Genomic DNA, 26,095 nt, shown 5'->3' on the forward strand with positions numbered 1-26,095 from the left:
AGAGCTTTTTGGGGGAGGGGGGTTGGGGAGGGGTTGGGCGTTATGTCCAAAAGCCCAGTATGAAAACCAAATGATGTTTTAAGCTTTGATTTATTTATAATACGGGCAGTTTGGTTAGTAAAGCACAAAACCGAAATGTTAAGTGGGTACCTGATTTTATTGATTCCAGTGAAACCTTCACTGAGGTCCCACAATATTCATCACATGAAAGAGCTATTCATCCACTTGAAAGATGCCACAACTCTACAAGTTGTGACCTGAAAAACAAGCAAATGGGTACTAAATCCAAGAAGAAACTCCCTGGAAATTCCAGGGAAAATATAGACTATTCCAGAAGGCTTCCTTCATTCAGCAGGTCTCACTGTGTGCCCACTGGGCTAGGTGCGATGCCAGACTGTGGCCTGTGTGCAGAAGACATATCAGATGAGTAAACTGTCATGGGAAAAGTACTTGGAAGCCAGAGTAGAACGTGCCATGGGAATTTATGACCAGGGGGCCTAGCCTGGAGGGCCCCCTGGAGGAGATGAGCTCAGCACAAAGACCCCAAAGACGAGTAGGATTCAGCCAGACAAAGACAGCAAGGGCCACCAAAGTGGAGAACAGTGGTGGGGTCCTGAGCACCCAGAACTCAGCCTCCCACGAATACAATGAGCGGGGAAGCCATGTATGAACTACAGCGAACTCGCCCTCAGTACAGCAGTTCTTCAACTACTCCTGTTGCCTGGTTCAACGTGATTCTATGATAATGTCGGTGAGACATCATGGGAACCTGACTCTTGTTTTTGTCCATTGGGCTATGGCGAGCTTGGTTTTGTTAGACATCATTTCGCTCCAAGTCGCAGGACCAATCGACATTTGGTAAGGACTTAGTCCCAACAAACACTCAAAGTGGCTAGTCCTTTATTCCTGTTGTGTAGACCAGAAAAGAGGCACACGAGCCTGAGTGATTTGCCGGATGAGGTGTGTAAGTGGTGAGGAGACATGTTCACCATGGTCTGTCCTCAGAGCCAACCCCTCTGACCACCATACACCCCAATCCACAAAATTGTCAGCTGGAGCTTTGTGTTCTCACATCTCCGTCATATTTTTTTAAAAACCCCAGTGAAACACAAAACCTCTGGCCTCTGTAACCAGCGCCTCCAGGTAGGTGCAGGCTCTGGCAGAAGGTCTGGTGATCTCAAGCTCCTCTCCCATTTGAACTGCCTCTGAGAAAACCTAAAAGTTAAAAGAACTTACAACCAGACCGGCCTGAGGTTGCGCCTGCTTCTCATCAGGCCCCACGGAACAAAGAAGGGCCCCTCTCCTCCCTACATTCCTCCTCAAAGCACAGCCCCTTTCCCAGAGTCAGTGAATGAACAAGGTCATGGCGGGGCCGTGGAACTGACGAACGTCCAGGCTCAGCCTCCAGTCCCTTTGATCATATCTCTCTCTCTCTCTCTCTCTCTCTCTCCTCTCTCTGCCCTGGCCCCCACAGCTTGAGGATGGCAGGATTGTGCTCTCCTCTTCTGTCACGTCTGTACAGTTAGTTTGATTGGACTTTTGTCAGTTTGAATGAACAGATGAATCTCCAATTAGAGCCTAAGCAGAATCAGTATTCTTGGTGATGGATGTGAAGAGTCAAGTTCTGTGGACAATAGGCAAATCATTGGGTTTTGGCATCCTGCTGGGTGAGCACGTTTGAGAAAAAACAAACACAAAAAAGAAAAACAAAACTCTTCAGGTTTTTTTAAAACCCGGAGTATCTCAGGCAACCCTGAAACACAGACATTAAGATCACGCTGAGTCGTTGCCAAAGTCAACAGCAGCCCTGTTGCAGCAGAAGACGCCAACGTTACGCTGGTCTGGCGGAAAAGGAAATTCTGTCAGCAAAGGAAACTACCTCACAGTTTCCTTTTTTTTTTTTTAATGTAATACTGACATGATTTTTAAAGACTGACCTTTTAATGATATTGAAATAGTTTTGGGTAGACCATGAAGGATAGAGCTTTGACATCGGGAAAGGGGGCTCTCCTGAGCATCACGCTAATGACGACACATCAACATGGTATGAGCCCGATGAGGAACACCCAGAGCCCTTCAAATCACACAAGGTTGCCACCAACATTCCTCCCAAGTCCGTCTGGAGGATCCAGTTCAGTTGGCTCAGAAATCCTCCCAGTAGTGACTCCAGGGTATCTCTGATTCATCTGAAAAAAATCATAACTTCACCATAATTTATGGAATTCATTGCCCCTTTGGAGCATCAAGGGGAAGATCCTCCACCATGGAAAAGGGGTCACAGCGAATGGGGTACTGGCGGTGAGCCAGGTCAGGTGGGCTGGAAATTAGCGGTGCAGAATCTCTGAGAGCCTGGACATTCGGTTCAAGCCACCTCAGAAGTCGATGGCAAATATTTTCATGCGGTGGCTCGGGCACCAGATGGACCACTGCCGGCGGCCATGAGCGCTGACATTCGCTGACGTGGTCTCTACAGAGAGAAACAAAGAAGTCCTCTTACGTGATCCCTGCGTCTCCGATCTTCCTCAACTTTCGGAGATCGACATCGCTGCCATTATGGGCTCGCAAATGTATTTCCAAAAAGAGAAGAAGCAGGTGGCACAGGAACTCCGAGCGAGACAAAGCACCCCGTCTTTGCTATCAAGACATTGTTAGATTCATTCCTCTGACATTTGGACCATGGGGGCATGGAGAGGGATTGGGTTTTGTTAAAACGACTTTCAAAGGGTGGTGGAGAATTTCCTTGACCACCGCCTAGCTGTCACAGCTTCTCCTTTGCTGTCCTCAAAATCTTTGAAGCTGGGTGCATGTGGGATTTGTGAAACCCTGTGTCCCACAGAAAGTGCTGCCGGACTCTGTCTTCTGCTGTGACGGGTGGAGTCGGTAACTCAAAAGCTGATTCATGGAGGTTGTGCCTTTGTCATCCTAATAAACAGAAATGGTATGGGGGACATATGCGACCAGCATGTCCCCCAACAATGGCAGAGCTATGTCATGGCTACATTGAGTATTGCTGGGAAGAGCCAAAAATAGTGTCATTCACTTAAAATTGCTGAATGTTCCCTTCCCTACTGATGTAAACTCAAAGAGTCCAAATGAAGTGTGATTTCGTGACAACTTGTGAGACTAAAAATAGGTTTATGAAGAGGTTCTCTCAGTGAGAAAATAACCAGCTGAATGGTGCCTGGTCAAGGCTGGCTAAGGGGACCGCCCAGTGTCCCTAGGACTTGACGTGACAGGAGAGAGCACCGTGGGACCAATCCCACTAGGAAGCAAGTGGCCCCCTCCACCGTGAAAGCCTACCAGTTGGATTACTTGAAGACCTAGAGCCAAAAAAAAAAAGACCTAGAGCCATTTTCTCCATGAATCAGACTACGAGTGGCTTCCAAACAGATAAAAGGCACCATTTTAGAAGTGGAATTTTTAAAACTATATGTTCCCTCAAAAAGTTAAACATAGAGTTGCCGGGTGACCCGGCAATCCCCAAGAGCAGTGAGAATACATGATCACACAATAATGGTACACGAATATTCATAGCAACACTGTTCCCAACAGCCAAAAGGTGGAAGCAACCACACACCCTGCAAATGATGGACAAGTAAACTGTGGCGTGTCCATGCACTCATTGGAATAGTACTCAGCCATGAAAAGGACTGAAGCCCTGACGCGTGCTACAAAGCTGATGAATCTCAAAGACTTGACACTGAGTGAAAGAAAGTCACCGGTCATAAAAGTCCACACAGTGCTTGTTTCCATGTCCAGGGAAGGTCCACAGCAGGCAAGTCCACAGCAACAGAGAGGAGAGGACTGGTTGCTGGGACAGGCAGGAGGTGAGATGGGGAGTGAATGCTATTGGGTACAGGGTTTTTTTATAGGGTGATGAAAATATTCTAAAATTAGATTAGTGGTAAGCATTACACAATTCTGTGATATACTAAAAAAAAACAACTTTATTTATTCTTTTCTTCTTCTTTTCTAAGTGAGAGGAGGGGAGATAGATTCGCACATGTGCCCCAACAGGGATCTACCCGGCAACCCCCATCTGGGGCCATGTTCACAACTGAGCTATTTTAGCACCTGAGGTGGAGGCTCCGTGAGCCATCTTCAGTGCACCAGCCGATGCGCTTGAACCAACCAAGCCATGGCTGCAGGACGGTGGGTAGAGAGAGAGAGGTGAGAAGGGGAGGAGAAGCAGATGGTCATTTCTGCTGTGTGCTTCAATTCTCCTGACCAGGAACTGAACCTGGGACATCCACACACCAGGCTGATGTTGCACCACTGAATCAACAGGCCAGGGAAAAATGATGAGTTTTACAGTATGTGAATTGTATCTCAATAAAAAATTTTAAACATGTGTGGGCAGATACACACCCGACCCATTGTATGCCTTGATCTTCCTTTCTAAAATGAGAATCAATGAAACACGCACCCTAAATTTCCTCCACAACCCAGAGCAATTGTGGACTGTGATAACATGAAGAAAAAACCATACATTTGCTGGTGAAGCCAAGACTTTCTTGGAGGAGAAGAGGGCACTTTTTAACTTTTAATTTGATTTTGGCATAGAACTAAAATTAGGCACCTGCCCACCACCAACGGCAACATTTCTAAGGACGCTGTTTCCATTCACTTTCCTTGTGGAACACCTCCTTGGGAGGAAGCAAGCTGTGTTTTTTGTTGTTGTCGTTTTAATGTTTGATATTCATAATTATTTGCAAGGTTGGTTTCACTTATAGGCAACACCCCTCACTTTCAAGAGCAAGTTCAGAATGCAGATGGTGATTCCATTTAATTGAAGAAAATAGCTACCGAGCAACAACCACATGGAAAGCAAACACAATGACAGCCTTGTCCCTGGCACTAGCTGAGATACAGTCTCATGCTATCTTAACACCCAGGCTTCTTTCAGACCCCTGAGCAGCTGGTCTCATTATTTTGCAAATAATAAGAACAGCAAATGACACATCCATGTCCCTTACGATGTACAGAACACTGTTCCAAGCTTTTTTTCCATAGAGTAACTCATTACATCCTATATATTAACCCTTGCACCAACCACAAGAGAAGCACCATCATTATTTCCATTTTATAGAAGAGGAGACCGAGGTTCAGACTAGTGCAGTAACTTAACCCAGAGTCACACAACTATTAAAAGAGCAGAGCCAGAATGCAAACCCCCCCCCCCCCGCATGCTGCCTTCCAACATCGTTCTTGAAACTCCACGATGGCATGAACTCAATTCACAAAAACAATTACCTAGAATACATGCAGAGTAGACGAGTCACAAAATACACTGAAACGATTCAGCCTTGTGTGGGCATGCGGAAGCACCGTGCTGCCCAAGTCAGCGAGCAACAGCCTGGTCCCTTACCTGTGGACCACCCCAGCCCGGTGCAAGTGCTCCACCGCAGAGATGAGCTGCCGGATGTATCTGCGGGCTTCAGACTCCTCCAGCCGCTTCTTCTCATAGATCTTGTGCATCAGGTTGCCCCCAGGACACAGCTCCATGACCAGGTAGTAACTGTTCTCCGTCTCCAAGATGTCCAGCAGCTGGGTGATATTGGGGTGGCGGATCATCTGCTGGATCTGTCCCTCCCGCCGAAGGTTTTTGGTGACATAGGTGTCCTTTTTGGCTCTCTTCTTGTCGATGACTTTTATGGCCACCTAGGGAGACACGGAGACCACGGCTGTTATCAGGCACTGCAAGCAAAGGTGATTTCTGACTGTTCCCGTGCACCTAGGGAAACACTGAGCTGCTTTCTGCAGGAGGGAAACATGGTCTAAGAGAAGATCAAGGGACAAAAAAAAAGGAAAATGTAACAGCAAAGATCAAAAGATTTGACAACTAAGGAAGAGAATGAAATGTACCAACTTGAACCATGGTCTGAGGCTCCATAGAGGCTTGCTGTCAAACCTGGATCTCTACAGGGTGAAATACCAAGTTCTCCCCAGCAAAGGGACCCCCATCCCTCAAGCCCCGCCACCCTCCCTCCCGGGTGGGTCCCCACAAGCCTACACTTCTGAAACAGCCGATGCTGCTCCATCTTCAGTCCTAGGCTGTGGGTCAGGAGCTGGGGGGTGCAGCGTCCAAAGGCACACCGTTGCTGCCCTTCATCCCCCTTTCCCCCCTGCCCGGCACCAGCCCTCGGACCAGGCTGCCCCTGGCCTCCGGCGCTGCGGTGTTTCCCTTGGAAAAGTACAGTGAAGGTTAACTCTCGTCCCCAAGTCAGCGCCCAACTTGCAGCTCTCCAAGGTCTCATCTCAACCACTTACAGGACGCTCATCCTAGGTCATTTCCCCCACAGTTAACGTGTCATGCGTGCAGACCCACCCAGCCTTGTACAGAGGTGGGGCAGAGGGAGGGAGGGAGGAATGAATAGAAAGATGGAGAGAACTGTCTCCCCTCCCAGGACCCCTTCCCAGCTCTGCCTTTTCCTTTGCTGCAATCATCTGTCCCCTCACCACCACGCCCTAAAGCACAGGCTAGTTTTTTTGGTCCATCTCCACGCCTCTCTAATGTGACCAGCCATCGATGCCCTGCAGATTCCTCCTGCCAACTGCCTCTCTCCCCTGTCCTTCCTCTCTGTTCATGATGCCAACAGTCTGGGTCATCTGGGACCTGGCCTCCTAGTGCCCAGACACGCCATGTTTATTTGAGACTCCGTAACCTGGGGGACATTCTTACACAAGGCCATCGAGCCACCTGGGTGCAGGGCAAAAACAGTGGACTCTCTATTGCGACATATTTCCTTTCTTGTAATCAATTTTGTGACCGTTTCATAATACACTCTGTATTAATAGAGAAATGTGATACAGGTCAATAACAAATGATTAGTAAGTGGTAGATACATACATCTGTACGTGTTTGCAGTAAAGGACTCAAGTGGTATTTTCTCGATACAGGTTTTGGGACAGAAAAAGAAACGTCTGGCCACCACTAGCCAGGACCGCTGCATCAACGTCACACACCTTGTCCCTGCCGCTCTTCATCACCCCCCCCCCCCCGCAGTTCCTCTGTGGTTGGCCTCGGAACCAGTGGGTCTGTAACTCTGAGTTCTTGCTTAAAACTCTCCAGGGCCCCCGGCTGTGTACCAGGTCCACAAGCTCAGTCCAGCAGCTGAATTTCTTGCCCTTCAGCCCAGGACCGTCCAGCCCCAACCCCTGGCTCCCAAGCAGGCATTCTCATGTTCCTGGGACACACATTCAGTGTCTCTCCACACCTGCACCCACGCTACTGCCATCAGTCATTCAAAGCCCCACAGTCCTTCAGACAGCAACGCAAGTCCCACCTGTCTTCAAGTGAGACAGTCCCTCTAACTGTCCTTCTCATGTCCCCACCACACGTACCATCTGTGTCATCATTTAAAGCACTCCTTCACAAAGGGGCCACCTCCCTCTTTACCACATACAGTACTTTATAAACAGTAAGTGACCAGTAGATTACTAAGCAAATCATTGAACCATATATTTTTTTACCATTGAAGCAAAAACAGCTATAAACAGCTGACTCTGCTCTGTCCTGGAGAATGGTCTTCTTTTAGTGGAAATGTAAGTGACATAATAACATTTTGTCTGTTTTTGTGGTATAACCTAATGCTTTGATATATGTGTATATCCAGGTATATGGTCACCACAGTGAGTCTAGTTAACATCCATCACCACCTACGGTTACCCGTGTGCACGTGTGCAATAGAACCTTTAAGATCTCCTGGCCTAGCAGCTTCCAGCTTCCACACCACAACGCCACTCACTGCCGTCACCGCGCCGTACCCACATCCCGGACTTACTAGTCGCAGAGCTGGTGGGAGCTTTCGACCATCTCATTCATTTTAGTGGGATGCTCAGTTCCTAAATCCAAAGCTATGACTAAGAGGGGACAATCAGTCCATGGGACCAAACAAGCTGGGGGCTGCACTGTCTCAGGTCAACCTGAGGCCGCTGCTGTCCACCCTCGGCGGTCCAGTCCACTCTGGCTGCAGTGTGGCCCCAACTAGTTCAGTAGATACTACACTAATAGCTTTTACAAACCGTACTTGTCCGTAACCGTATACACACAAACTCAGACACACTCAGTCACACATACACATTCACAACTCACACACTCACATTCATACACACTAACACACACACATTCACAACATTCACACTCACATTCATACATACTCTGACACACATTCACAATCACATAGACACACACACATGCTCACACATTTACAACTCTCACACACACACATGTTCACAACATATTCGCACAGACACACACACAGACACATCCCTCATCTTATGGGGGTGGGAAGGGGGAGGGAAGCTAAAGAGCACAATTAGATTCTGTCTTTCTTAAGTTGGCTGCAGGTTTTTAAAATTACACCCTTTGGCAATGAAATTCTTAAAAGTACTATGAATAAACAATAGTCTGAAAGCCCAGCGGTAATATGATCTGCTTTTTTAAACACAGCACACAATTATTATAAGGATAATTTATTTAGCTCCTTAATTGCCTATAGCAAGTTATATAAGAGCCACCCAAAGACACTAAGTCCCAATCCCTGGGACACGTGCATGTGACCTTCTTTGGATAAAGTGAAGCATTCTGAGATGATTGTAACCTGCGTTACCCAGGTGTGCCCTCATTGTCATCACAAGTGTTCTTAGAAAGTAGAGGCGGGGGGGGGGGGGTAGCTTTCACACAGACACACAGAGGGGAAGGCTGTGTATGGAAGGAGGCAGGGAGGCCAGTGATGGGCCATAAGCCAAGGAATGCCACAGTCACCAGAGCCGGAAGGGGCCAAGGACTGATGTCCCCTAGAGCCATTGGAGGGAGCACAGCCCTGTCATTTGCCTTGATTTCGGTCCAATAAAATTGATTTTAGGCCTCCGGCCTCCAGAACTGTGAGAATGAAATTTCAGCCATTTCCAGCCACCAAGTTTGCAGTAATTTGTTATAGCGGCCTCAGAAAGCTAACACCCCAGGTGTGCACCCCACCATCCCTGGGTGCCTTGCTTCCCAAGTGCCACTGGTTCTGAGAGTACCTCCAAAAAAAACCCCTTGAATCCTTAAGCTACCTCTTGATGAAGGTTTCCTGTTAAGCTCTGTCTCTATTTTCAAAAGCCAGCCCCTCACCGGGCTGTTCTCATTTGCCCCTAAACTTGTAAGCTCTGTGTTGAGCATGCTGAGAAAGGAAAGCCCTTCTTGACTGCACGGAACCAGCTAATCACCTCCACCTGGAAGGACAGAACTGGGGAGCACTGAATGAGATCCCGAGGGAAAGGCGATGGATGACCAGCAATGCGAGGCCCTGATTTGATTCGGCAGTAACCACAGGTTTGCCGGTCTAAACTCTGGTATGAGGAACAGTTTCTCGCTGAAAAAACAATGAACTGCCTAGTTACTCAGGAGTGTCTTAAGGGGTAAAATTAAATCTGCATGTCCTCACCCAAGACCAAGTGCAAGGACCAGACTGGAACTCCCCGTCTGTCCTGAGTGTGCTGGGAGAAAGGGGGTGTCAGGGGAGTGTCTAAGCCTTAAGGTTGTCCTGAGCCACCAAGAAAAACAACTTTGCTGTCAATGAAACAAAGACTTCAGCTCTTCAACAGGTCCAAGTCGCAGAGCCTCCTGAAATTTCACAAAGGGACCCATCTTCAACAACTGCCCTCCAATTTCCCAGGTAAGTAGCCACATCTTGCAGTGGTGAGAGATGTGTCCAGTATACACCACAGCTAAAACACATACCTCATCAACTTCCCCTGCTCAATAAGAAATTGCATTTCTGACAATATGACACACATTCAGTTTCTCTCCACCCCAACTCCTGCCAAAAAAATTGCAAACCAATGATGGAGAAAATTAGCACACTAACTTTCTAATGTGGCTAAGCTTGCAAGAAAAAAATGGAAATTCCTAGAGGGCAAGAAAAAGATCTATGGCAGAGGTCTCAAACTCGCGGCCCGCCGAACAATTTTGTGTGGCCCGCAGACTAATCCACGAAGTTCAAAATATTTTGGATAAAATTAAGTAAGCCTAGGGGCCTACTTGTATTTTTCATTTCTCTAGCATCCTAGCTAGATATTAGCTTAGTTAACAGCAGTTGTGATGCGAACTACAGTTTCTGGTCGTTTTGTGACACTGAGTAAACTGCATGTACGATTGTGCTTATTGTACTGATTTTTTTTTGTTTTCAACTGCAGTGAAAAAAGTGTTGCGTAACAGTTGCCTTTTGTAGACCTAGTGCGGCCCGCCAAACGGATGTGATCTTGCTCTGCGGCCCACATGCTGAGTTGAGTTTGAGACCCCTGCTCTAAGGTGACAAGGTAGCAACTATAATTGCAGGGACCTGGACAGAGGAGAGAAGGGGTGACAGTGGGGTAAGGGTGGAGGTGGGTGAGGAGACTTGCCCTGGAGGAAGGGAAGGAGGAAGAGCTGGAGGGGTCTGCCCTGCAGGGAAAAGGAACCGCCCCTCCACCACAAGGACAGGGGAGGTTGTGGATCCCAAATCATCAAGACAGGGACCCCTGGCAGAAAGGATTCTGTGCCTAATGGCCCCTACTATGTATTAGGATAAAAATTACAACACAAACTTGTACTTCAGAGGAGGGGTGCACAAAGGCATACGGCCCCCATCATGGCACTCCCCTCCAGAAACCCACGGGCACCTAAGATAACGCAGGCAAAGCCCTCGGTGACATTCAGCACAGTAAATACTCCATAAACTGACTCTATCTTTATCATCATTATCGTTTCACCTTCACTAAGCCTACCTGTGAAGAGGGTGAAAAAGCAGCCAAGCTTTGCTCCACAAAGAAAAATAACATGCATTTTCTTGACCTGCAGTTTTTGCATCTTAAAAAAAGGAAGCCTGAACCGCATGTTGGGTGTTTTAAACTCTGGAATAGAGTTGCTTTTAAATCCCAAGACAGCGGTTTAATATCCGTCTCCCGTCTCTCATCTTCTTTAAATATTGACTCAGTTGAGACTGTCTACATAGGATCAGAGCACACAGGATTTAAAATTCATCCCTTCATCCCAGATTCCCCTTTTCTCTGCCTTTAAAAGTCATTACTCTGAAGCACATCAAGGACTGTTGATGGGTCCAACCTCCCCAAATGAAAAGGCAGATGGAAAAGCCATCTTCCGCACAACTGAGCAGAAGGAAAAACTATGGAAGAGACAGTTGCTTCAGTACCACAAAACACATGTGTGTTTTACCCGATCCACACCCTGTGCTGCAACTTGCAAAGTTTGGGTCTGTCTTTCATCAATGCAATCCCACACCGCAATGTCTTAAAGACTCAGAAAGCGCAGGGAATAGGAGGCCCTGACCACATGAATTTTCTTTCACATGGAAATTAGCCAGAAAGAGCTCTTTCCAGAACATGTAGGTTTCTCCATGAATGCTGCACAGTAAAGTAAAATGAACATTTTCTTCCTCAGCCAACACCTATGAAGTACCTAAAACATACTCAACACAGGCCAAGTGCATGCTATGGAACAAACACAGATGTGCAAACCCACGTGTGGGGATACTTCAGATTCTCTGTAGTGGCTCAAGGGCACCATGTGTCATGGGCTGAACTGTATTCTGCCCCCCTTGTCCAAATTCATATGTTGAAGCCCTAATCCCCAATGTCACTCTATTTAGAGACAGGGCCTTCAGGAGGGTAAATTATGGTAAAACGAGGTCATAAGGGTGGGGCCCCAATCTGCTAGGATTTGTCCACATGAGAAGGAGAGACCCAGAGTTCTCCCCTCCACAAGTGTGGAGGAACAGCCAGGTGAGGACACCCAGTAAGAGGATGATGATCTACACACCAAGGAGAGCAACCTCACCAGAAAGCAACCCAGTTGGCACCTTGATCCTGGACTTCTAGCCTCCAGAACAATGAGAAAATAAACATCTATTGTTTTGGGAGGGTATTTTTTTTTTGTATTTTTCTGAAATCCTGGGGTTGGCCCTCTGTGACTCTCCCATAAGAAGCGGGGAGGCAGACAGACTCCCACATGCACCCGACCAGGATCCACCCAGCATGCCCACTAGGGGGTGATGCTCTGCCCATCTGGGGTTTTGCTCTGTTGCAACCAGAGCCATTCTAGCACCTGAGGCAGAGGCCATGGAGCCATCCTTAGCACCCGGGCCAACTTTGCTCCCATGGAGCCTTGGCTGCAGGAGGGGAAGAGAGAGATAGAGAGAAAAGAGAGGGAGAAGAGTGGAGAAGCAGATGGGTGCTTTTCCTGTGTGCCCTGGCCGGGAATCAAACCCAGGACTTCCACAGGCTGGGCCGATGCTCTACTGCTGAGCCAACCGGCCACGGGCAACACCTATTGTTTTAGACACACATACACCCCAGCCCAAGCAGACTGATCATACAAGTCTACAGGTTTCCGTTTCCTGCAGAAAAGCACAAGCAGAAGCAGGCTGGTGCCCTCTTATGGAGGGCAGGGGTCAGCGCCATGCCTGCTCTCCTGACCTCACTCCTCTGCTTCTGCGGCTAGCGGAGCGTCGCAGCTGGGCAACGTGGGCTCCAAATCTGGGGCTTGGACGTCAACACCTATCTTTGCTACTTGGTAGCCTGGACCTCTCTAAACTTTAGTTTCCTCATTTCTTAAAAAACTAGTGACCACGTCATAGGGTTGTTGGAGAAATAAATGCACAAATCCAGGATGGGTGTTTAATACCAGGAGCATTCACAAAGTCCTGGCGGCGTGTTTGCTGTTGGGAATTGCCTGTTTTGTGCAAAAGGAGCAAACAGAAACAGAAGCCAAGAGACACTCCCCCAGTCCCACCACACCCTGAAGCCCTCACACTTCACTTCTGTGGCTAATATTATTGTCCATATGCTAATGAGTCCCCACAATTATATCCCACTCACACCTCTTTCCTGAGCAATGACAGATGTACCTGTGGACATCTTCACTCAGAACCAGGGCTTGCCCCTGGCTCTTCTTCAGAGCTCCTCAGCTCAACTTGCAGCACCTTCGTCCACAGGTGGCCTGACCCCAGCTGGGTGTCCTCCTCCACCCACCCCACCCCTAGTTCCACACCCAATTGAATCACCAGGGCCCATCACTCCACCAGCTAAGGTCTCCCCTCCCTCCTACCCTCACACCCCACTGCTGCTCCATGTACCACCTCCAGTCTGGCCTGGGGTTGGCCCTCTGTGACTCTCCCTGCCTGGCCTCCTCCCACCCAGAATCCCCTCCTGCACAGCAGCTCGACCTCAGGTTCCAGGCTGCTTCTCCAGTCCTGCATCGGTCAGGTCACCCTGCACGTCCCCAGCTCTCACCCCCATTGGACGTTAGTCCCTGTCTGCAACACCTTCCACTGAAGTGTCCAGGAAGGCACGAGTTGTGTCTGGCTGCCTTACTTCTGTGACCCAGCTTCTAGCATGGAGCTGGGCTTATGGAGAGCAAGTGGGGGAGTGACGGGTGGGTCCCTAACCCACTAGGACTGGTGTCCTTATAAGAGGAGGAGGAGCCTGATGGGTAGTGGGGCAGTGGATAAAGCATCAACCCAGGAAGCTAAGGTCTCTGGCTTGAGCAAGGGGTCATTGGTTCAACTTGAGCCCCCCAGTCAAGGTACATATGAGAAGCAACCAATGAATATCTAAAGTGAAGCAACTAGGAGTCAATGATTCTCCTCTCTAAAATCAATAAAAATAAATAAATAAATAGGAGGAGACATCAGAAATGTGCACACACAAACAAAAGGCCCTATGAGGACACAGTGTTCTAGAAAGCAGCCTTCTGCAAGCCTGGGGGAGTGGCCTCAGGAGAAACCAAACTTGCCAACACCTTGACCTTGGACTTCCAGCCTCCAGAACCCTCAGAAAATACATTTCTGGTGTTTGAGCTTATGTCAAAATACCCAGTCTATGTTATTTTGTTAGGCCAGCCCTAGCAAACTAACACAGACCTTGGTGAAAGTTATTAGCAATGACAGAATGTCTTGCCTTGTCAATCTCATTCTGACAATACAACTGGGATGAAATGACTTGAGCTGGGGGTGAGCAAGGGCAGATGTTCCCAAAACCATGGAGAAGATGACAAGGGGCCAAGGGCTCTGAGGCTCCAGGGCTATAAACCTGAGCCCGAGAACCGTGGTGATTAGCGTGACCCACTGGGAAGGTTTGAAAATGAATTGGTTTCACGCCTCCTCCCAAGAAATGCCATGGGTACTTGCACACCATGCATCGGTGTGGCACGTGGTTCTGTGGTGAAATACTTATTTAATGGAAAGCAGAAAATATCCTTTGCTGGCTTTATAACTAATTTCAGGGAGGCTCTGATTCACAGCGCGTGGATGTCAACAGCAAACATACACGCTGCCGTTCACGGGGGCCTCTTAATTGCTGCTACGTATGTAGCAGGGGGAGACAGCAGTGACCCTGGGCCACCCTTCCAGTCACCCTCCTACAGCGACAGATGAAAGTCTGTCTTTTCATAAACAAGAGTGGGGAAACTTTCCTTCCCTGGTTTGAATAACAGAGCTCATCAGGACTGACCATTTTTAATCAGTATTATTCACCCATCAGATACTGAAGGCTTTAGAAAGACTAACTTAAAACATTTTTCTTATTTTCTCTAAATTCTTTCTCATCTTGCAAAAGTGTAATTTTCTTAGCACAATTCCTCTGCAAAGGGGATCATCTAAGAAAGGATTGGGCGTTTTGTTTTGTTTCCATTAATGGGAGGGAATACATTGTATTTAGCGGAGATCTGGGAACTTTCCCAGGGTCATGCAGACAATGTAGCCATTCCCAGACTGGAGCACCATTATTCCCATTCTATCCAGGACACCAATGTTCATAATTCTTGTAAAATATAGACTTTTTATTCATCTTTCACTCAACTGCCTGCCCTAAAAAGGTAATTTGGGGGTGGAGGGCAAGAATAAGTGAATCTGGCTCCAGGATTAAAATGATTTTCAAATCAAGAGTATTTTCAGTATCTACCAAACATTTTTGTACTATTCCAATGGCAAAAAAAAAAAAGAAAAAAAAGTGATTAATGAAACAATATGCAATATTCAGTAACATGAATACTTGTAGAGTCAAGTCCAATAAAAGAATTACCACTTAAAAAAAAAATCATGACCACTAACCATGAAAATACATTTCAAATTCTGAGATACCTTTTTTAAAATTTTGGTGGAGGGGCACCTGTGATTGGAGGTATTATTCTCAGTTTGTGATTCCCATCCTGTGAAATCTGAGTCAAGTACTAGTTACCCATTTTTTCTATCAAAATCAATGGAGCTTTGTTATGTCAGAACCAGGCAGGAAAGATTTTAATCGTGTCTTTCATAGGAGACAAGATTTACTGGTTGGAAACCCCACCTACCCCCCCTCCACCAAAAAAAATAAAATTGACACTTTGATCATTATCTTAGCTTCTTAAGTGGATCGGTAATGATAAGCTCATTCTACTGAACACATTTTTTATCACTACATAAAGAAAAGATTGATAGCATGAATAGAATTACAAGTTCGTGTTGTAATTAGGCATGGGTCGCTGTGGTCCAGATAAACCAATCCGTCAATGTAGGCAACTGAAACTAGGTAAATATTCAAACCGACTGGGGGGATCCATTTAAGTGACCTAAATGATCTAATGTAGCTGTCTATAAACATAAAATTAATGAGCTATTTGGACAACTGCCATTGCTTTGTCAACTTAGTGTGAAAACAACTAAAAAGGCACATATGTGGCCCACAGTCACCAAGCCACACAGACCTCAGCTGGAACCGGTCCCATTTATTAAGCACTCGACAAGCAAGATGTTTCATGTGAACTGTCCTGCATAAGTCCCACAACCCTAGTAAGAAGATCCTATTCATTTCCCTTGTTACAAGAAGGGACACCCTTGGTTTACAGAAAACATGCCCACAGGCCACCCAACCAGGACAGGGTGCAACCTGGCTTTGACTTTAACGCATAGCTGAGAGGCTTCTTGCCATGGCTACAGAGTGGGTTATTTGATCACTATAAGCAGCCAAATCAGGTAATTCAATGTAACCAAGAAAAACAAAAACAAAGCAAGTTATCTGACTGTCCACACTGATCACTTTAAAAGCAGAATTTCCAAATCTCTACATCATTCTTATTCATGAGACATCCTGGGCCACGTGTCCCAGCACAGCAGAAGCAGCTTGGTGACACCAAGGACCAGAATTTGGTTAGTAGAGAAAGACACCACAGTGGTGGGACAGAAAAGGGTGACTTACCAGTTAAGCATGAGCTAAACAGAGAGGTGACTGTGTTAGGTCCCTAACTCTGAGATCTCATGAACTTCAATCCCTGTTGGCCAGACAGACAGGGCTGCCCACTGTCCACACCCCCAGGCCAGGCTGGTCACTCTGCCACCAGGCTGAGGCCTCACCCCTGAGAATTACTGCAATGTGTCAACAGCCAGGAGCACACACCTGAAGTTGTTTTTCTAGAGATGGGAGAGAACAGTGCAATTGGACAGGGCAGCCCCCTTCCCCTCACGCCCTCCACCTCTAAGGGTACACCCCTCGCCCTGGCAAACTTCAGTGTTTGACCAAGTCACCCCAGCAGACATACCCCAGGCTCTGTGGAAGAGCAGAGCTTGGTACTTATGATTGAATGGTGACCCAAAAAATTTTATGTTGAAGTCCTAATCCTGAGACCTCAGAATGTGATCTTTAGAAACAGTCATTTGTAGATGTAATGAGTTAAGATGAGGTCACTAAGGCGGCCCCTAATCTAATGACCAGTGTCCTTATAAAAGGGGGAAATCTGGACACAAGACACACATGAGGAACACGCATAAGATTAGAGTTCTGCCACCAGGACCCATGGGAGACCTGGGACAGACCCTCCCTGGAGTCTTCAGAAGGGGCGCGGCCCAGTTACACCTTCATCTGAGCCTTTGAGAGAATACATCTCTGCTGTTCAAAGTCACCCAGGTTGCAGACCTTGGTTACAGCAGCCCCTGGAAACTAGTATAGGGCCTAGGGGTGACCTGCAATTGGCCTATCCCGAACGCTCTAGGAAATCCTTTCTAACCACCCACATCCATCCATCAGGAGGTTAAAAATAAACCACAGTAAACCGCATCTGACCTCAGGTAAAGCTTACTTCCAGAGCATTGATTAACCTGGTGTCACACAGGGCTGGGCAGTGATGCTGTCAAGAGAGCCAGGCTCCAAGAGGAAACCTCTGGACTGAGACAAAGCCTCAGAAGGCGGCCGCGGCCTCCACAGAAAGATCTCCGTGCCGTCGTGCTGCCCAGGCTCCCTTTGTGCGGCACATCTGGACGGGCACTGATACGCTTCTTTCTAATGACTGAAACTCAGTTCTCCCCTGAATGATCTACAAATGGGTGAGGAAGCTAACACGGGCTTGCTGGCACCTCAGAGGTCACACGAGTATAAGAGGTGACACAGCGGAGGCGGAAAAACGAGGCAGGAGAACTGGCTTCCGGCTGGGCGGATAAGGGTGGGCTCCACAGAAGAAGGGGCGTTTCAGCAAGGCTAGAAGGGGGGTCTGTAGGGCTCCAGCAGGGAGCCAGGGCTCCCAGCAGCCCCACAAAAGACTCTCAGAGGACGGAGACCCACCTTGCCGGGCTGGCACGGGGTGCGACAGAAGCTGGAGCACAGCCCGGGAACTGAGCCCAGACAGCCCCGAATTCTGAGTTGGAATTTTTTTTGTAGGTAATGAGGGAACCAAAAAATAAGGATTTTTTTTTTTAAAGCAGGACTATAGCAAGATGTGAACTTGTGTCTAGACAATTAGGAAGGGTGATGGCCATGTCTGGATGGTTAGTTAGGAGCTGGGGACAGTGAGGCGCAGCAGGAACTAAAACAGAACAGGGTAGCAGTGGGACTGGTCAGCAGATGAAATCGAAAAGCCGCTCAGGGGTGGAACCCACAGGAGTGCCGATGACCCAGCAGGGGCCGAGGGAGACGGAGGAGATGACCGAGCAGGTGCAGCAGGGAGGGGCAGTAGTTAGTGGCACAAGGCGGTGAATGAGGTCTGCAGTGGCAGGGGTTGAACGCTGTCCCCTCTAAAAGATACACTAACATCCCAGTGCTCAGGACCCCAGAATGGGGGCCTTAATCGGACATGGGGCTGGTCTGACATTCACCAGACTCTCCTCACACCTCTGAAAGCCTTGACCTCACCCTCACCAGGTCCCACTGTTACCACAGCAAAGTTTAAGGCTGGTCTTCAACCCAGGGGTGACCAAGAGACATAGTATAGGCCCTCAGAGTCTAGAAGGAAAGAAAGCTTGCAAAACATATTCAATATACTTCCTTCTACCCTGATTGAACCACAAAATATAAAGCCTGTCCTGATGATAAACCATAAAACATAAAATGGTTTGTCAAGGTGGGGATTCACTCCGGGGCACAGGGGGGTGAACACAAGGCCAAAAAATTCTGCCATGTTTCTCACCCGTTTGCCTTCCCACGGAGGCCAGTCCACCTAGGGGGCTCAGAGCTCAGGTCGGGGTCCAGGGTCTGATGTCTTCCTGATGAACATCAGCAAGATGTCTTACAGCACAACTCCCTCCTTTCCCTCCCCAAAGTAACTGTCACTCCACTCAGAGCCCTAAGAGCCCCTAACAGTGACCAGTATCCCGGGGGGTAATGGAACAAGTCGAGTGTCCCCAAAAGCAAGAACACAGAGAACAGAGAGGATGAAGTCCATGGAAAGCCCAAGCAATACTGTCTACCCATAGCCCAAGGGCCACCACTGCTTGGGTGGTGTGGTTTTTTGGCTCTGACCACCCTATATCCTTCACTGTCTCCTCGATGTTGCCTGTCTCTTGCTCTTTGCTTCGAGGGTCCAAAGGTCTTTTCAAGGCTAGTGAGTGAATGAGACAGGATAAGGAAAAAATTCCCTACATGATGCTGTGTCCCCCCACAAAAAGATGCTGAAGTCTTAACCCCCCAGGACCTGTGAATGGAATCTTACTTGAAAATAGGGTCTTTGTAGATGATCAAGTCAACACACAGCCATTAGAGTGAGCCCTACTCTGAGAAGACTGTGTCCTTAAAAAAAGATAAATTTGGACAGAGAGACGAGCACACACAGAGGAAAGATGAGATGAAGACACAGGGAGAAGCCATCTATATACCAGGAATGCCTGAGGCCACCAGGATCCAGGAAAGAGGTCTGGGACAGGTCCTTTCTCACAGCCTCAGGAGAAAGCAACCCTTCCAACAGCTGGATTTTAAACTTCCAGCCTCCAGAATCCTGGAACAGTCCATTTCTATTGGGTAAGCCACCAAATCTGGGCTACTTTGTTACCATAGCCTTAGCAAACTTAATATAAACACTACTGACAATAGTTACATTTTAGTGTAAACATTGGAGGAGGTACACAGCATAGCCATTTGGGTTCACACAAACCATATGCAAATTATTCATGAACTACCAATCAATATCCTAGAAACAAGCAAAATCTAAGTACCTTTGTGGTTCTCATAATTTCATATATTTATACTTAAGTGTACCCCTTAGGAAATCCTACTAGAAATTTAAAACACTTGGTTCTCCTGAAAGCTGTAAAAATCAATAAACCAGGGGTATAGAAGCCACTCCTGGGACTAAATATTTTCAAAGAGGGATTTTTTAAATTTTTATTTACTTAGCTATTTCTTTAGCTGTCCCCACACGAGGCGGACAGCATGCAGCAGCATACAACAAGAACAAATCTGGAGTTTGATGGGTGATAAGAGTTTCCTTATGGAGCAAGGAGGTTGTCTCCAGTAGTATGGTATCTAGACATTATGCTATTGACCACAGAGCAAAAGTTGGCAAGGCGAGGGATGTGTGACAGAAAAACACCAGGGTCCTCCCCAAAGAAAAATGTTACTGAAGAAGTGAGAAGAGTCCATCAGAAAGTGGTTACACTCACCCAGCATGACTCCTGAGGCTAGTCTGGCTTCTGGGACACCTAGCCAGTCCAGATAAGCAAATACTACATTCATTCGCTAGGGTCGCCATCACAAAGGTCCCAGACTGGGACAGCTTACCCGACAGAATTCTTTTTCTCACAGTTCTGGAGACTGGACATCCAAGATGAAGGAGTCAACAGGTTTCATGTCTCCGGAGTCCACTCTCCTTGGCTTGTAGTCTTCTCCTGGGTCCTCACAGTCTTCTCTCTGTGTCTCTTCTTCTTAGAAGGACACCAGTAGTATTGCATGAGGGCACACCCACATGACCTCATTTTACTGTAACTAATTTTTTAAAGGCCCTGTCTCCAAATATGGTCACATTCTAAGTACTGGGGTACACCCTCACAAACATCCTAAAATACCTTAAAACCCCTAACAAGAACCTTAATAAGTGCTTACGATGAAAGCAGCTCAACCACTGCAAAATACCAAGCACCATCCGACAAGCCCTTCTGGAGGCAGAAGCCATCCCAAGTAGTAATATTTAAAAGGTTACCAATGCCCAGGCACCGGTGAGGCACGGCCCATCCAGCCGTCGTCAGTAAATCAGAAGTTACTTCCCTAATGCTGACATTTTCCTCTATCACCCAGAGACAGATGAGCTGCTCAGATTACACACAGAGAAACCCAAAACCACCTCGTTCCTTTCCCAGGGGGAAGAAAAGAAGAAGAAGAAGAAAGAAAAACTCTATACAAAGGCTTTTGCTTTTCATTCTCTCCACTTGCATGTCATTATCACCAGCCCCTTATGAAACTGCCACATGGTTTACCCAGGCAAGGAAGGTCTGTGCAGATGCTCAGACAGCCCAAGTGGCTTTTTCTCTTCGAACCTGTGCAGTGGGGTCAACAGTTACTTTGGCTCTTAGTGCACAGGCAGTCTGAGCTCTGGGCTCTGCTCTCAGGCTGAATAATGACTCAGGACACAGAGGGTCACAGGTTGTGATGCTCCAGTGAAGGGCATTTCCCTGAGATCCTAGTTCTCACATATGCTATCCTATGTCTGCGTATCCCGGGCAGTGACTGACACAAACACAATTGAGTTCAGTTTCCACCCTCATGCTTCTTCTTCTTGTCATTTTCTTATAGAGCAGAGCAACATCATAGACTTTTCCAGAGAGGAGCCAGGACAGGTTCTACAGATTTCTCCTTGAAGTCCCCTAAAACTCAAGGACACTCAGAAGCCATCACTCTTATAGAAAACGTTGTTGCCGTGATACCATGAATTCCGTGTCTGTGGTTCACAGCTCAGCTCTGCCTCCAGGACCCAGGACTACCTGAGGGCAGATAGGGTTCTTGCCCCCATTCGCCGTGCATTTGGTACCCTGGCCGATTGGCTCAGTGAACAGACCATCATCAACCCAGCATGCAGACATCCAGGTTTGATCCCTAGTCAGGGCATACAGAAAAAGCGATCATCTGCTTTTCTCCCCCTCACTTTCCCCCTTCTCTCCCTCTTCCCCTCACAGCAGTGGCTCAGTTGATTTGTGTCAGCCTCAGGCACTGAGGATAGTCGGTTTGTTTCAGTATCGGCCCTCAACAGGAGTTGCGGGGTGGATCTCAGTCAGGGCACATGTGGGAGTCTGTCTCTGTATCTCCCCTCTCTCACTTTAAATAAGTAAATAAGTAAATAAACAAATATTTTAAAAACAGTACCTTTGGTGCCTTACACAAAAACATCAGCTGAAGAGAACAATTTGGAACAGAAGCCCAGAGCCCACTTAGCTTGCCAACCTGTGTGCCCTGGGGCAAAGGGAACAGGCTCCCCTGATGCTGCCTGCATGCCACACTGGGCACCATGGAGCTGCAGCCACCCAGAAAGGAGACGTCATGCCAACTGGTCTACCCTGAGAGCACACCTTTTTCTAAGTCATCTGCCCAGGTAGGCATCTTATTCCAATAGAGTATGTACCAAAGCCCTTCCTAGCAGCCATGCATTAATAAACAAGCAATAAATATTGGAAAGAGGAAACACATGACCACCTCCAATGGCCAAGGAAAGGTAACGCTTTTATCTTTTTAAACTGGTTACAAATGGGTAATTCTGACCTTGCTGTACACCTTGCAAATGGCTTTAGAGTAAGGAATAAACAATTTTCAAAAAGGACATTATGAAAACGAGGAAGCATTTTCCATGCATGCACAGGGAATGAGTTAGGAGAGAGAGAAGTCATCAGCGACTTTCTCTTTTCCCTTCCCTGGGCCTTGGATGACCTTCCCTTCCCCAACAAAGAGATCTTAGACATGCTGTCTTCAAAATTTGATATTTAATACTTTAAACTCAAAAATTAGCTCTGATCCAAGAAGCATTCCTGTCCTACAGGCAACAGAAAACAATCGATATTCTATTCTCACATCATAGGAGGCCTGGCAGCCAAAAGTGGTTTGAAAAAGTACAAGAATAAAGTTGCTTTTGGGAAGGAGGTGCGGAGGCGGGGGGGGGGGGGGGAGCACGATAAGAACTGGAAACACAGAAATTTGACCAATAATCATCCAAGACAAAATTCTCAACCCAGTCCTGAAATCTAAAGAGATCTTGGATCCCATTGGACATAATGGGACTTCTAGTGAAAAACCCATTAACAAACAAAGAGATCAACACCACTAAGGACAGTAAAATGGTCTGTTGAGTGTTGAGAAAGAGTTGGCAACCAAATCAAAACATGGAGAATTAAGTCGCACAATAAATGTTTCTACACCACACCAATCTGCCTCACAGGAGATCACCTGGAGGTTTCCTCTTTCTTGCACCATTGAAGTGATTTTCTACTGCAGTGGTTCTCAAAGTGTGCACCCTAGAAGATTTCCAGGTCCGCCCTATGGTATTCCAGAGAAATATGTGCCTGTTGAGGACCAGAAAACCAACAGGGTTTTTTGAGTTCAGATTTTGGGGGGACAGAGGTGTGGGGAATTGTATGTAAGCTGACAGTCTGCCCAACCCCCCATTTGCCTGATTAGGTTGCAAAAGGCTGTTAAGCTGTGGTGCTGGATTGTTTACACTACCCTCCAAGTTCCCCAGAAAGACTAGAGGCAAGTTTCTTCTATCCTTTGTTTGGTGTAAAGTTAAGATAATATGTATGGTGGGGGTTTTCTGCACACAACACAATTAAGATTAAAAAGAGGAATTCTTCAATGTATTGACAAGGAAATGAGAGTTTGCCTTTCCAATAGATGCCCAAACATTGAAGAAATCGCTAGGACACATCAGGCTCATGTTTCTCATAAACAAAAGAATGAAAAAACTTAACACATTCGTGCTAGGGCCTGCCAAATTTACTAAATCTTACTAAGAATATCTCTATATACATAAAAAGATAACTTTTTTGGCCTGACCAGGCGGTGGCACAGTGAATAGAGCGTCAGACTGGGATGCGGAAGACCCAGGTTCGAGACCCTGAGGTCGCCAGCTTGAGCACGGGCTCATCTGGTTTGAGCTTAAAAGCTCACCACCAAGGTCGCTGGCTTGAGCAAGGGGTTACTCGGTCTGCTGAAGGCCCACGGTCAAGGCACATATGGGAGGGCAGTCAATGAGTAACTAAGGTGTCGCAATGAAAAACTGATGATTGATGCTTCTCATCTCTCTCCATTCCTGTCTTTCCCTATCTGTCCCTCTCTCTGACTCTCTCTCTGACTCTGTTAAAATAAAATAAAGTAAAATAAAAAGATAACTTTTTTGTTTTTTTAATTTTTTAACCCCTCTTTTTTACGAATTCTAAAAAGCATAACTCAAAAAATGTAACATAAAAAGGTTTTTTAATGTCAGAATAAATTTATTTTGTTTAATTACCATAAAAGCAAGCTTGGACTTTATATATTTTTTCTTTAATATTTGACTTAATTATTATAACATATTTCTCAGAAATTTGTATATAGTGCGCCTACAATTATTTGTAGGATTTTAAATGCACCCTAACTTCAAAAAGTTTGAGAACCATTGTTCTATTGTTAAAGGATGCTCAGTGCCAAGGATTCGAGGACATCTTTCTAGCACTATTGTTGCCAACACCAGAAATGTAAGGGAACTCAGTCATATCTAGAGAGAAAAAAAGTAAACATCAGGCAGGAGAGAAGCCAGGAACAGGGAGAGGCCCCAGCCTGAGGAACATTCTCTAGGAGCCACAGAAGCTGCAGAAAGCTCCCAGCAGAAGCGGGAAGGAGAGATGTGGAATCCAAGGAATGCAGACATCTCGGCCCCCTGGGGTGTCCTGAGTGGACTTCCAGGACTCAGGGAGGTGTTGACTGCAGAAGTGAGAAGTGTAACCATAACCTCCTTCCCGGCCTCTCTCTATCCTTAAAATAAAACTCCGTCATCCAGTCATCCATCCAAGATAAACTGAGTGGGTGTCTGTTTCTGGTATCTGAAAGGGCCTCATTAACACATACCTTGAAGGGTTAAGTATAAATGTGACAGTCTAACAGGAGAGAATTACCACCATGGCCGTGTGTCCCCCAACACACTATTGAATACATTTGCAGGCTCGGTGCTTCACACATATACATATCCATCTATATTTAATATATGTATATTTTTAATGTGTATATATATATATTGAATCCAATTCTCATTGACTTCTCGCAAGGTATTATCATCATTTCACAGATGCAGAAACTGAAGTCTAGAGGGTTTGAATCCTTTGCAGAAGCTCACACAGCTACTAAGCAGCAGAGAGATGACAGGAACCCAAGGCTACCAGACACACACACACACACACACACACACACACACACACACACACGCTCACACACCACTAGCTTAAATTGCTATGCGACAGGTTAGAAAACACAGCTAGAAATCCCTACCCAATACAAAGGCTTTTTTTCTGCGAGCAACAGTGAAACATCGTCAAGGCTCGCTGATCATTTAAGAAGCAAAACCCAGTAACAAACTCCTCTGGCTTACTTAAGCATAAAAAATAAGAGAAAAACTAAAGAAAAAAAGGCTAATTGGTTTGACTAGACAAAACATAAATGTCTCTGTGCCCCCTCCAAAATAAAAAAAGAGAGACAAAAACTGAATCAAAAGGCAAATGACCAACTGGGAGAAATATCCACAACAGAAGGAAGAGAAAAGGCTCGAGGCTTCAGGTGAAGACGGCAGCATCCAGAACCGTTGTAACTTGCCTCCCATGACTGCATCAAAATTGCAACTGAACTACAGAATAACTGCCATTCAAAACCACCAGAAATCTGGCTGAATGGAAGCCCTACAACTGGGATTAAAGAAGCTACATGAGACTGGTAGGAGGGGTAGAGATGCAGAACGGGCTGGTCCCACACCCACCTGTGGCGGACAAAATTCGGGAGGAATATCTCAGTTGCAGAGGTCCCCTCTGAGGATTGAGGGGTCCCAGCCCCACACCAGGTCCTCTGGGCCAGGGGTTCCAGTGCCCAGAAGAGAAGACCCCATAACTGCTGGCTGTAAAGACCAGCAGTGACTGAGGCTGAGGGAGATGGAGGCTGCTGGAGTCCCAGGCAGCTCCTCTTGAGGGGCCTGTACATGGACTGACTCAGACACACTCTCTCCAAACTCCAACACTGGGCAGCAGCTTGAGAGGAACCAGGGACACAGGGAAGAAACTGAATTGTCCATCATCAGAGCAAGAACTTGAGGGGCAGCTTTCTCCCAGTTAGAAGTGTGGCAGGGGCCATTGTTCCTATTCTGAGACCCCCACACACAGAGCAGGCAAGGAGGTACCACATCTGAGTCTCCATCAACCTATCACTGTTTGCCCCACCCTGGTGACTCCCTGAAACCTTGCCCCACCAAACTTGTAGACTCACTCAGGCTGTTTCCAGTGGTTTCTCCATACAAATGGCCTGACCTGGCTTATGCTTAGACTTTGCTAAATTCTCTCAAATAAGCAGCATTTGGCTTCTGCGAACCCCATACCTCTCATAAAGTGGCCCTAGGCCGGGTGCTAGCAGCAGCTGGCCTTGGTTCACAGCTTGGCCTCCTCCAGGCACCTCCAAACCCAGTTCAAGTAGCAGCCATCTATAGATCACTTTGTAGCTCATGTCTACTGGCCACAGGCAGGGTACAGGCACTGGCTCACATGTCACTGGCTACAGCCAGCACTCCCAGTGTACAGCTTCAAACCAAGCCAAAGCATCACCCAACCACCTCCACAATCAACACACTCAGGGAGTGAACTCAGTGAGCACCAGAGCCCCTACTGAA

The 26,095-nt window shown here is 47.0% G+C and overlaps 1 protein-coding gene across 3 annotated transcripts in view; it reads right to left on the bottom strand.

Annotated features, from left to right (window-relative positions):
* HUNK (hormonally up-regulated Neu-associated kinase) overlaps positions 1 to 26,095 on the bottom strand; it is a 105,530-nt gene that overhangs the window by 61,611 nt on the left and 17,824 nt on the right. For 2 of the 3 annotated variants that reach the window (XM_066259541.1, XM_066259542.1), the window contains exon 2: positions 5,369 to 5,661. In XM_066259541.1, the coding sequence (XP_066115638.1) occupies positions 5,369 to 5,661 (293 nt within the window). Of the gene's footprint in view, positions 1 to 5,368; positions 5,662 to 6,013; positions 6,479 to 26,095 lie in introns of those variants that run through there. The other variant, XM_066259543.1, reaches the window with a different exon arrangement.

The sequence above is a fragment of the Saccopteryx bilineata genome, chromosome 2, assembly GCF_036850765.1.
Source record: "Saccopteryx bilineata isolate mSacBil1 chromosome 2, mSacBil1_pri_phased_curated, whole genome shotgun sequence".
NCBI classification, from domain to species: Eukaryota; Metazoa; Chordata; class Mammalia; order Chiroptera; family Emballonuridae; genus Saccopteryx; species Saccopteryx bilineata.